The sequence below is a fragment of the Macrobrachium nipponense genome, chromosome 12, assembly GCF_015104395.2.
Source record: "Macrobrachium nipponense isolate FS-2020 chromosome 12, ASM1510439v2, whole genome shotgun sequence".
NCBI classification, from domain to species: domain Eukaryota; kingdom Metazoa; phylum Arthropoda; class Malacostraca; order Decapoda; family Palaemonidae; genus Macrobrachium; species Macrobrachium nipponense.
In genome coordinates, this window is record NC_087205.1 from 104,965,820 (window position 1) to 104,978,322 (window position 12,503).

Consider the following 12,503-nt stretch of genomic DNA (forward strand, 5'->3'; position numbering starts at 1 on the left):
TTAACCTGAAACTCAGGACAGCCTTTCGGACCTCACAAGATTTTCTGGTTTTGACTTTGAGTTGTCTAGTGGTATTGTTTGGCAACCACTCAGGGTGGTCATTATCACCGAACAACAGGATTGCTTACCCTCGTTTCGGTTAACATGCAGGTTTGTTCCGGTACGTTATACAAACCATCGGTCCTTTTACAATAGGAAGGTAACTAGCGGTAGCTGGAACGGTCGTAAGCTTCGAACAAGGGAGTTCGGTAGTTAACTGCTTGTCCGACAGTGCTTGCGCAGCGCGACTGGGAGGTGAAGAACCACTTTTGCATTTGGCCATGTGTGTGGAGGACGTGTTCATCATCGCTCTGCCCGCTTCATCATCGTATGCTTTGCTTTTGTTGTGAATTTTTCAACTGGGTTGTCAGTGTTTGAAAGTGAATTGTAAGTACGTACTGTCTTTTTCATCTTTTATTACATTGATTTAATGGATCATCGGACATGGAGCTATCCCCGCGCCCCCCCATCAACCGTAGAGTGTGGCCGGGGGTGGAGGGCCACAAGTGTGGGGTCTTCCGCTCTTTTCCGAAGATTGATCCTCATTTGCGCTCGGTGCCGAGGGCGTGAATGCTCTCGGCCCGAGCCTTGTAACATTTGTGTAATTGGTCGGAGATGCAGTGGGTTCTGTGCGAGGGTGGGGAGGAGCGTAGACCTGCCAAGGAGTCGTCGGAAGCTCTCTGCTACTCCCTTGGTTTCGGACACTGCGTCTTCTTTCCTGCCCCCTACTCAGCTCCCGTGGTTGGCACCTTCCCTTTTGGGGGGGGGGGGTTTCGAGGTCCTTCTCTTCGTCTGATCCATCGAGCGTAGAGGAGGGCGCTCGTTACCCGACATGCATTTGTATTCGTAGTCTTCTGTTCACTCGGGGTGCCCCCCCCCCCCCTCCCCCCTCGCGCGCGCGCGAACGGCCACTGTGCAGGGCCCGATCGCTGCCGTGCCGAGGAGGGGCGTGCCTTCCCCTTCGGGTTCTTCGTGCTGCCAGCCCCGGTCTTCCGTTGCCCAAAGAGCTCGCCCCTGGATCTGCCGCCGGTACCCAGGATGTCGCTGGCTGCTGCCCCGTCTGCCTTACCTGCCGCTGCTGCTGTTCACGCACCTGCCGACGTCGTTCCAGCCTGCGGTGTTGCTGCCCCAGACGCTGGTCCTTCCGGACAGGTGCAGCCGGGCCCTGTTGCTTCGGCAACAGCAGCCCCGGCTCCATCCTGGATGGAGGACTTGACGTCTGTCCTGAGGGAGCTGACAAAGAAGAAGAAGAAGAAGAGGAAGGTGTCGTCGTCGTCTTCGCCGTCGTCTTTGTCGCCTGCTGCCGCCTCTTCCCCTTCAACTCCCAAGGCTTCAAGCCGAGGAAGAAGAAGGCTCCTCCTTCACCCCTAAGAAGGCTCCTTTGGAAACTTCTAAGGGCCCGTCTCACTCCGGTGGGATGGGAGGTCCTGCTGGTCCTCCTGCTCCTTCGGGAGCAGGGCCTGTCTCTCCTTCCGTAAGGAAGAAGAAGACGGGGACCAGAGGAGTTCCGGATAACACCGGTACTTCCTCGCCTGGTGTAGGGGCGCTGCCGCTACACCAGGTTCCGGCTCGGCCTCTCGTTCGTGAGAGGTACTGAGTGTATGGGCGCCCGCGGGCGACCATGCAGCCAAGGCCCAGACGTCCGAGTTCGCTCGGCGCCAGGACCAAGGCACGGAGCAGAAGGCTGGCAAGAGCCGCTCAGGTGACTCGCTAGGCCAGCGATCGCTCTCGTAGCAACCAGCTGGTTACCAGTGTTGCTGTGACGGTCCTAGACCGACCACGGGCGGAGGCTGGTAAGAGGTCCCCTCGATTGCAGGAACCAGCCTCGGCTGGTTCCAGCGGTTCGATGCGCCGTGAAAACGGGCAAAGGTTCCATCGCAACAGTGGTCTCTGCAGGTCCCCTGACCGCCACTCCCACCGGGACCGGACGGATAAGGGGACCAGCAGCAGCTCCCCTGACGCACGGGACTGGGGCCGCTGTTCTCGGTCCAGCCGCTCGCCCCAGGGGAGCGGCACGACCAGGCCTGCAACTCGATCGCCACCGCGGGTTGGTGATCGCCTGGACCCCCCCCCCCCCCCCCCCCCACCCCCCCCCCCCCCCCCCCCCCCAAGCACACCGGTTCTGCCGGTGAGCGAGGGGGGAGCATCAGGTCTTCCTCTCCTGTTCCTCCAACTTACTCGGGTTACACCGGGAAGGGCGAGATAACAAGGAGTGATCGTGAGGGGCGCACCCTCACGATCCCGCCACGACGCCCTACGTGCCAGGCATGGTCCTCGGACCGACCAGGTCGTATGCACAAGTGGCAGGAGGAAACCGGGAGGGGTCTGCCTCTGTTCCTCCCTCTGAAGGAGGAGGGTCTTTGGAATCGCTCTCGCTGGAAGGGCTTGATGGTCCTACTTCTCAAGATGCGGTCACTCTTGAGATCCAGAGGAATTTTGCTGAGGTCATTGTGCTGATTTGTCAGCACAACGACCTCGGGGAGATCACCGTTGGGACCGTTGCTGCTGCACTCGGTCTAGCCGCTCTCCCCAGGAGAGCCACACGACCAGGCCTGCGGCTCGATCGCCAGTGATCTCCTGAAGGCAGGAAAACCGCTGGTCCAGACCAGCAACTCGACCATCACCGTGGTTGATGATCACCACAGTCCTCCCAGCCTACCGGTTCTGCTGGTAGGCAGGGGAGGAGCTCTCATAACAGCTCCCCTGACACAATACCGATGCTCCGTTCCTTGGTCCAGCTTTTCTCCACAAGAAGCCGCTGGTCCAGACCTGCAGCTCGATAGCCACCGAGATGAACGGGCGGTTTATGTCTCTCTCCTCTACAATGATTGACTACCGAACCATATCTCTGCCTGACAATCACAGACTTAGGTCTCTGATTGACTGGGATTCTCGCATACATGAATGACCATCTCTACTGCATCGCCTTGGACATTGCGAGAATTTTCAGACAGAGATATCTCCCAATAGACTCTATCATCTTCCTTGTTTACCGCACGGTAACAGAAGTCTGTAGCCTAGTCTCCCGCTGCATTGCACCCCTGCAATAATGCAGAATGATTTCTTCAGGCATCTGAGTTGTCTACTAAAAATATCTTGTATTCGTAGGTGTGCAATTGTTCATTGTTCACCCCGAATTACAGATGTATAACGGAAGACATCGCCTGTTCCCCGCCCTGCCAGCTCTACTTTAAGTATATTATCCTCGCTGGATAACCTAAAGAAGATGATGATCAGCCCATGAGAAGCAGTTCTTCAGGCAGTACATCCCTGTGTTTTCATTACTGAAAAGCGCCCCGCTTTCATTGCAACTATGACTTCTCTCCGAACAGCAATGAAATAGTGGTTTAGCGTTTTCAGTCCTTTTTAAGCACAGGTTCAGAATCTTGAGAATTACTTCTCTTGATTCGGCTGTGAAGACGTAGGGGTCATTCACCTTCCACCTTCGTCTTCAACGGCACATAGTGTTGTTTCTCCTTAGCTGAGATTCAACTACTATGAGAATTCTGTCTTGCCATCAGGGACCTCGGTCTCTAGAAGGCAATTGACTTTCGCCTGTTGGGCACATGCCTTAAGAGAATCATCACCTCGCCGTCCAGCATCGGTGGCAAACAAATAGATGATTTGTATGGTCTCTCGGCATACCCCTTTAAAGGCGAAGGTCACTTGTCTTGCTCGGATGCTTGGACAGCTTGCCTCACACAACCGAACGCAGTCAGTCGGCAGCTGTCAAAGCGCCCAAGTCAGTTGCGAGCTACTCTGTGGACTTAGTTTGGTTGTTCCAGATCAATCATTACTTCGTCCTACTAGCTTGTCCCAGTACCCATACCATTGACACCTACCATGGAGTGTCGGTGTCCTATCCACTACGGAGACAGAGAGACTTCGCCGCAGGGGGATACGAAACTGCGAGAGACTTCGCTGCAATGGGATTCGAGAATGCGAGACACTTCGCTGCAGATGGATAGACCAGTATGGGTACTGGACATCACCGAAGATCATGTCGAGAAGAGGGATAGGTCAGAGCGACTATTCCCTTCTTTTCCTCTTAGGGAACTGCATGGCTTTTCCTGCGAAGTCAAGCATCCAGGGGATGGGGATCTGTGACGCTCGATTTTGTACCGAACTTTGTAGCGAAGACTCGGAATCCTTCGGTCCCTGCCGATCAGTTCGAGTCCTTCACAATCCCCTCCCTGATGGACTTCACTGCCTTCGATGCGAAGGAGATGCTGCTTTGTCCTGTGAGGGCGCGATGGCTCTATCTGAAGAAAACTCTACACCTCAGGTCTGAGTGTTGACACCTCTTCGTTAGCACCGGGATGACCAAGAAGAAGTTACAGGAACACACTTTCTTTCTGGCTGCGTGAGGTGATCAGGAGGGCATACGAAGCTGATGGTAGCGACGACATCCGTACCCTTCATCCAAGAGCCCACGAAGTCAGAGATATTGGTCCTTTCTTCGTGTTATGCAAGAACTCCGTGGCGCAGGTACTGAAGGCAGGGGTCTGGTCCAGACCACATGCACCTCCCTCTACCTTCAGGATATAGCCCACAGGTCCTTGGACACTTGTTCCTTAGGACCCGTGGTGGCTGCTCAACACGTTGTGTAGCTTATCCAGCACCTGAGCGGACCGAACAGCATCGCATCCTTGTGTGACTGCATGAATGGATGAGTGAATGAGAGTGTGACTGGCTTCTCTTCCCCATCTTTTTCTCCCCCTCTACCTGTGGGCAGAGTTACGCGGTCGTCACTACGCTGGAACAGTAGACGATGCAGGTGAGCTACTCGACCGAGCCCCATCCTATCCCTTTCAGTAGGGATAGGAGCGAATATCCACCACTTCCCCCAACAAGGGGAGGGAAAGTGGAAGCCAACAAGAGACAAACCCATGACTTCATATTGCCTCTTGCAATAGGAACAAGTTCTTGCTTGCTAGTTTTAAGAGGTACGCTTGCCTCCCTCTTATTACTTGGGTCCAGAGGTCTGACCATTGATCCTGCGGTACATACCCCGATCATTGGGCAGAGGCTAGGATCCCTCCCTCTGCTCTTACGACCAGGGAGGGAACCAAGGTTGGGCGAACACCAGTCTGTTCTTAAGACTCAGATTCCTCCCACCAAGAAGTGAGTCTTCCTATTGTAAAGGACCGATGGTTTGTATTCGTATCGTAACAAATAACAATTTGTCGAAAATTGTATTTTTCCTAACTATACAAACTTGAGGTCCTTTACACATACCTCATGCCACCCCTCACTCTGCGTTTCCTGGCCCTAAAGCAAAGTGGATCTTCATCTCCCAGTCGCGCGGTGCGCGCACTGTCGGACAAGCAGTTAACTACCGAACTCCCTTGTTCAAAGCTTACGACTGGTTCCAGCTGCCGCAAGTTACATTCCTATTGTAAAGGACCTCAGGTTTGTATAGTTAGGAAAAATACAATTTTCGACATTGTTATTTTTGAGAGAAATTACAAGCGTTAGGAGATATAAGTCACATTATGGAAAAGACACAAGTCTTTCCTCTGTATCCTTCCGCATAGGCGTCAACAAGCTCAGGTGACTGGCTTTGACGCCATTGCGTTCTCCTGCCAATCCTGGAAGAATAGGGACTTCGTAGCTGATCCTCGAGCCAAGAGAAGTTTCTTCTCCATCTTCGAGCCAGGATTGTTACATCCCTATTTTATGAAAGCACAAGAAGTAGTTGTAATTGTCGAACAAGTGAATGATGGAAAGTTAGTCTAGTTTGGCTGCTGTGATGAGTTGGAAAAGGCTAGAATCAGGGACTTCGGGACTGATCCTCGTGCCAAGAGGAGAAGAATAATTTCTTCTTCATCTTCGAGCCAGGACTGTCACATCCTTGTAAAGTAGAAATGCCACAGAAGGTTGGGTCTTGATCTTGGCTGCAAGAGTACTATAAACAGCCTCACGCTTCCATCAAGTGTGATGACGTCATAGCCAAAACCGCTTGCAAAATGGCGGTAGTCATGACGTCACAGACTACTGATTCTCGATCTACTTGGCTGCCTCCAGAACCTAATACACTTTCTGACTCATTGGGACATACAGTAATGAAGAATAAACAGGATCTAGAGGTGAAAATTGCTAAGAAACACAAAAAGAAAAGTTGTGATTCGTCTTCTTCTTTGTCTTCTTCCTCTAGATGGTGTCATAGCTAAGTTCAATGGCGTCACCGAGTGTACCAGTCAAGCGGTGGAGGATACGGGATTTCGTGATTGATCCTTTGGGCAAGAGAAGAGTAAATTCTTCTTCATCTTCGAATTAGGACTGTCACAGCCCAATCAGCAAGAAAGTCAAGAAGTCAGTGGCTGGTAAGCTCAAAGCAAGCGGATGAAGCCGTTTACAAGAGTTTGAACAGGCGAAAGCGTCGACAGTCGCTGGGCTAGCGGCCGACGCAGAGTTGCCAGTGGTGACTACAAAGTGTCTAAGAGAGACTACAATGTTGTTGGTGAACTTGATACATGCGCCGATGCTTTTACAAACGTTTTCCATGGAATCTAGATGTCAGAGTAATGCAATATGATAAAATTGCTCTCATATTTGTATATAGGATTGCAAATAGATACCTTCTCAAATCCCACTGACTATTCAAGATTGAGCCAATATACATTCGTAATAATCATTATTTGTTAACATTGTCTTAATAAAAATACGAAGGAAAACTTTGAATGCCCGTATCTTAAAACTGTACTTATTGATCTTCAAAATCTATTTTCTCACTTAGTTTTAAAGCTATAACATTGAAACTTGGTATATAACTCAGAAAGATATTATAGAACAATCAAATCAAGCCCTTTTTTCCCATTTTTGTTTCATCTTTTTTTTTTTTTATTTTTTTTCCAGATTTATAGGGTTTATTATTTTACCATAATAAAAAATTCATATCTAGCAAAAAAATGACTTTTAGAAAAAAAACTCCTCATTCGAATGGAGGTCTACATCAGGTCTATATATGGTAGTAATCCCAGGTCTTAATATTAAATATCAAGGGAGGAGATAGAATTTGAAAAATGGTTATTTTCGGGATAAATTGCCTTGGCGTCACAAAACCGATGGTCAAAGGCACTTCATTAAGTGGTATGAATATCAAAGTCCTGTCCTTAAAAAATGGCATTAGCCAGCCAGCCCCCTTAAGGTGGAATCAACATTATAATTACTGGGTAAGTCACATATACAAATATGATATTTTTATGATGAAATAAGGTTTTGTATATACCTACCCAGTGATTATATGATTGGAGCCTACCCGCATCCCGTCTGAAGGACATTATGCACAAAACAGAATGAAGTGATTAGCTAAGTCATTCCTAGTATTGCCATTGGTTGATAGCAGTGTATATACCTACACTTGAGCCATCAAAGCTCTACCCATAAAGTTTGAATTATTCTTAACTTTAGGATAATCTTCTAGTGCCAGCTGTAAATCTGGTAAAATTAATAAAAAACCTGTGTAATCCAGGAACTATTGGCGTCTGTGCTTGCCCATGGTGTATATGGGAGCTACCACAATGCCTTGGGCATCCCATGAGCGCATCATTTACTTTCTTTCTGCCTTTAAGAGAGGATGTGATTACTCTCTCTCTCTTTAAAGCTGGTTTAGTTTGCAGTATCCTTAACTGACTGGGAGTTTGCCCCCTTTAGTCCATTTCCAAATAAGAATATTCTAAGATAATCAACTACAGCCTCAGTACTTATGATATATGAGAATCTATTTGTTCATCTCTTTGGGTGTTTTTTTGAAGCTTTTGGTACAGCTACCCTGGCAGGTGCAGATACGCATCTTTCATCTGTGAAATCATTCTCTTTCTTGTTTTTTGGAGCAGATACATTTCTGTGGGTGCAGGATGACTAAAAATGTCATCCAGATACATTTTCATAGGATTTGAGAAAAGGCCAGTCCTTATGCAAATCCCTAAGGATATTATAAAGCAAAGGAATTAGCTCTGCAGACTGCAGATTCAGCGAATGCAAAATGTAAAGATTATATGAGAGGCATTTCTACCAGCCAAGAAGCAGTTGAGTTTCTGGACACCATCAGGAAACTTACAAAAGAGCAAAATATATTCTATAGCAGGTATTCATTGGTGATGAAACTGCTGTGCTGTGGATTAAAATGGTGCAGAGAGCATTTATTAACAGGTTTTCAAGCAGGGAAAGACATTAACACTGCTGTTCTATTGAAATGCAATCCAGAGTAGGATCAAAGCAGCAGCTAACCAATTAGCCCAGGAGGAACAAGATAAATCTCAACGGCCATTTCTATAAATACATAACAAGAAGGCATGGCCTATCAACATTCTGGTAGATTTTTGGCATGAATGGTCTGTCTTGGGAGTTGAAAGATCCCTCACCTGTAAAGGCTTACCTTTTAAAGTTTTACCGATACTGGTCATTACCCCTGGCCATGCAGAATCCTATGAGTTCAAATCTAAAGTATCTACATACCCCAAACACATTGTCTCTGATTAAACTTCTGGATCAGGGCATCATTATTTTTAAGACCTTTCACACTGGGTACAATATTAATAAAATTTGTTGCCTTTTACAATTTATTTTGAACTTTTATAATGTTTTCTTTTCAGGGGCATGTTAGTATGACTGAGGAGGCTCTGACTACCCTAAGAGTTCTGCTTCAGAAAGTTTCCCTACCCAATTCATTTAAGGTAAGAAAAATTGAAATTGAGTTATTGTAACAGGAAATACGTTACTGTGTTGATTTATCCTTTCTCTGTATCTTTGATACCCATACCATAACAAGTTACTTTTTGATACAGAGTGAGTCAGCCGCTTTGTTTGGCAGCCAGGTGAGGGATGCTCGTCAAAGCATCCTGCAAGCTGTGTTACCAAATCCAACTGAAGGTGAGTAGTATTGCATATAGTTAATCTTCATTTAGAGTTGGAAATTATTCGCATAAAGGTAATGAGTTGTAATGAGGTAAAATATTTGTTAGTTTAGTTATAATTCACTGCTGCTGAGGAATAGTAGATAAATTAAGTGGGGAATGTAGATTCCTATTGTTGCCACCAATAATCGAAGTAAGAAGGACAGTTGTGAAAAATTAACCAAATAATTATCCTTGTGCAAGGTGCAGTGAATAGATTGTCAAATTACATGTTGATAATTGCTACTTCCCCAAGGATAACTCTTGTTAGAAGTCCAGACATATAAGTAGCCTTCTCCCTGTAACTTAGCAAAAGGTAGTTGTTCATATACAAAACAAACCTTCGGTCTTAACATTAGGATAAATACTCAGCTCCAGCTGGAAACCGGTAAAGTTTAAAATAATTGTGTACGCAAGGGACTATTGGCATCTGTGCTTTGTCATGAGACATGAGACATGTGGAGCCACCCACATACCCCTCATTAACTCGTGACCCCGTTAGTTATTTTCTTACTGCCTTTAAGTGAGGACGTGCTTTGCTCCGTCCTTTTAAAGCCGGTTTAGTTTGCCCCCTGTTGTTTTCAATTTGTTGTTAGGGATTCCAGGGATGTGAACAAGAAGCCTTCTCATGCTGCGAGACTTCCTGGATATCACAAGAAGCAGATAAACGCCCTGATATTTTTTTCGATGATTTCAACATCGAGGTACTCATCATGTAGTAAGTCGTAGGTGCAGAAACTCTTAAGGTACGGTTAATTCGTTACCTGTGCTTTGGAATATCATATATTCATATGGATTGCCTGTAATCCAAAGCTTTGATGTACGTATCTGGATGTGCTTTGGGAAGTAATTATGACTAATTGTGCTCCTTTTCCTGCGGGGAGAGGTGTGCATCGCCATCTTGTTTTCGTTCCAGATACATGGGTAGAGAGGATGCAGGTGTGCGGTCGGCATTAGGCTTATCAGGAGAACCAACCCAAGAAAGACGGTTTGGTGTATAACGTCTGGCATGATGAAATTCTTGCCAAAACAAAAATAAACAAACGTAAATGCAAGAGAATGTCAAGAGGTGAAATTCGAAGTTGTACTCTCTTTTTACAAAGACAATGTTAATAAATCATGATTAATATGAATTTCATATTCCTTGTTGGGTATTAATAAACCAAAACTATGTTATTTATCATAAATTAAGATCCCTTTGCTCAAAGATCGTAGCTTGGGGAACAGTGACATGTGCTTCAGGCAAGACGGGGGCGTTTACTTACTACGCAACCCTCCCTCTCTCTCTTCACTAACTACGCTAATATCGCATATATTATGATATTCTGTAATCATATTAGAGCGAATTTTCTTCGTCTCTATGTTAGCGAGATGTTTTCCTTGTCTTTTCCTCGTTGGCATGGTGAAATTCTTGCCGAAACATAGAGAAATATATGTAAAAGCAAGCTAATGTCAGAGGTGAAACTCGAACGTGTAGACTATACTTGAAGTCTGTGCTCACACTGAATCATGGGTGAACTTGATACTCCCCTCTGTGACCCACGGAATCTCTACAGATGCCATTTCTCACAATTTCTTTGACAATAATGATCAAAATTTACAATAACAGAAGAAATATTGCATTTTCCTGTACGGATGAATGTTTTAGGCTTATTGAGTTATGTTTACTAATTACCCTGTAACTATGATAGTAAGAGGAATTTTGACGAAATATTTCGTATATGTATTCTCAATTGCCATATGAAGCTCCATGAATTTTTTCATGACTGCATTTTTTGTCCTATACCCCCATATATAAGGGTTCCGGCCGGCAACCTTAACCCTTAAACGCCTATTGGACGTATTTTACGTTGAGATAAATTGTCTGTTGGGTGCCGATTGGACGTATTTTACGTTGACAGAAAAGTTTTTTTTTTAAATTCGCGGAAAAATACTTATAGGCCTACCAGCCGTAAACTTTTGAATCATGCGCCTTGGGGGATCATGGGAGTTCACGGATCAAGGTGTTGGTTTGTTTACGATCGTTACGCAGGCGCGCAAGCGTGCAAGCGCGAATTTCTTTCTTATCGCACTAAAAAGTATCAGTGACACATCTCAGAAATTATTTCGTCACTTTGACATCATTTTTGCACCCTTTTAAATTAGCCGTTACATGAAGTATTATACTATATGAAAATGTGCACAATTTCATGTAGAATACAAAAAAATACTCATGATTGTAGCTTTTATCAGTTTTGAAATATTTTCATATAAATAACGATGTGCCAAAAATTCAACCTTTGGTCCACTTTGATTCTACCAAAATGGTAAAAAAATGCAATTGTAAGCTAAAACACTTATATTTTAGTAATATTCAATCATTTACCTTCATTTTGCAACAAATTGGACATCTCTAGCACAATATTTCGATTTATGGTGAATTTATGAAAAAAAACTTTTTCCTTACGTCCGCGCGGTAACTCTTCCGAAAAAATCATACGTGCTATTGTCGTAATGTTTGCACCATTTTAAATTAGCCGTTACATAAAGTTTAAATATAGAAATGTGCGCAATTTCATGCACAATACAACTAAAAACAACCCATGGTTGTAGCTTTTATCAGTTTTGAAATATTTTCATATAAATAACGATAAGTGCCAAAATTTCAACCTTCGGTCAACTTTGACTCTACCGAAATGGTCTAAAATCGCAATTGTAAGCTAAAACTCTTATATTCTAGTAACATTCAATCATTTACCTTCATTTTGCAACAAAATGGAAGTCTCTAGCACAATATTTCGATTTATGGTGAATTTATGAAAAAAAAACATTTTCCTCACGTCCGCACGGTAACTTCCGAAAAAATCATACGTGCGATTGTCGTAATGTTTGCACCATTTTAAATTAGCCTTTACATAAAGTTTTATATATGAAAATGTGCGCAATTTTATGTAAAATACAACAAAAATAATTGAAGGTTGTAGCTTTTCTCATTTTCGAAATATTTGCATATAAATCACGATAAATAGAAAAAAAATCATGTTCGGTCAACTTTGACTCTACCGAAATGGTCAAAAAACACAATTGTAAGCTAAAACTCTTACAGTATAGTAATATTCAGTCATTTATCTTCCTTTTGAAACAAATTCAAAGTCTCTAGCACAATATTTAGATATATGGTGAATTTTTAAAAAAAAAACTTTCCTTCCCTCCGTGCGCGGATTCTCCGTCACAAATCTCTGAAATGCGTACGTAGCATTCTCGGAATATTTGCTCTGTTTCATATTAGGCTTTTCATAGAGTTTTATATATGAAAATGTGTGCAATTTCATGTAGAATACAACAAAAAAATAATTGAAGGTTGTAGCTTTTCTCATTTTCGAAATATTTGCATATAGAAAAAAATATATAAAAAAATTCGACATTCGGTCAACTTTAACTTGTCCAAAATGGTCGAAAACTGCAATTGTAAGCTAAAACTCTTACAGTATAGTAATATTCAATCATTTATCTTAATTTTGAAACAAATATGAAGTCTCTAGAACAATGTTTCAATTTATGGTGAATTTTTTAAAAAAGTATTTTTTT

At 44.4% G+C, this 12,503-nt stretch overlaps 1 protein-coding gene across 1 annotated transcript in view; it reads left to right on the forward strand.

Annotated features, from left to right (window-relative positions):
- LOC135224733 (serine-protein kinase ATM-like) overlaps window positions 1-12,503 on the forward strand; it is a gene marked incomplete at its 3' end in the record, with an annotated part of 185,357 nt that overhangs the window by 151,827 nt on the left and 21,027 nt on the right. The window contains 2 exon segments of the mRNA XM_064264046.1: window positions 8,637-8,717; window positions 8,829-8,913. Coding sequence (XP_064120116.1) covers window positions 8,637-8,717; window positions 8,829-8,913 — 166 coding nt within the window.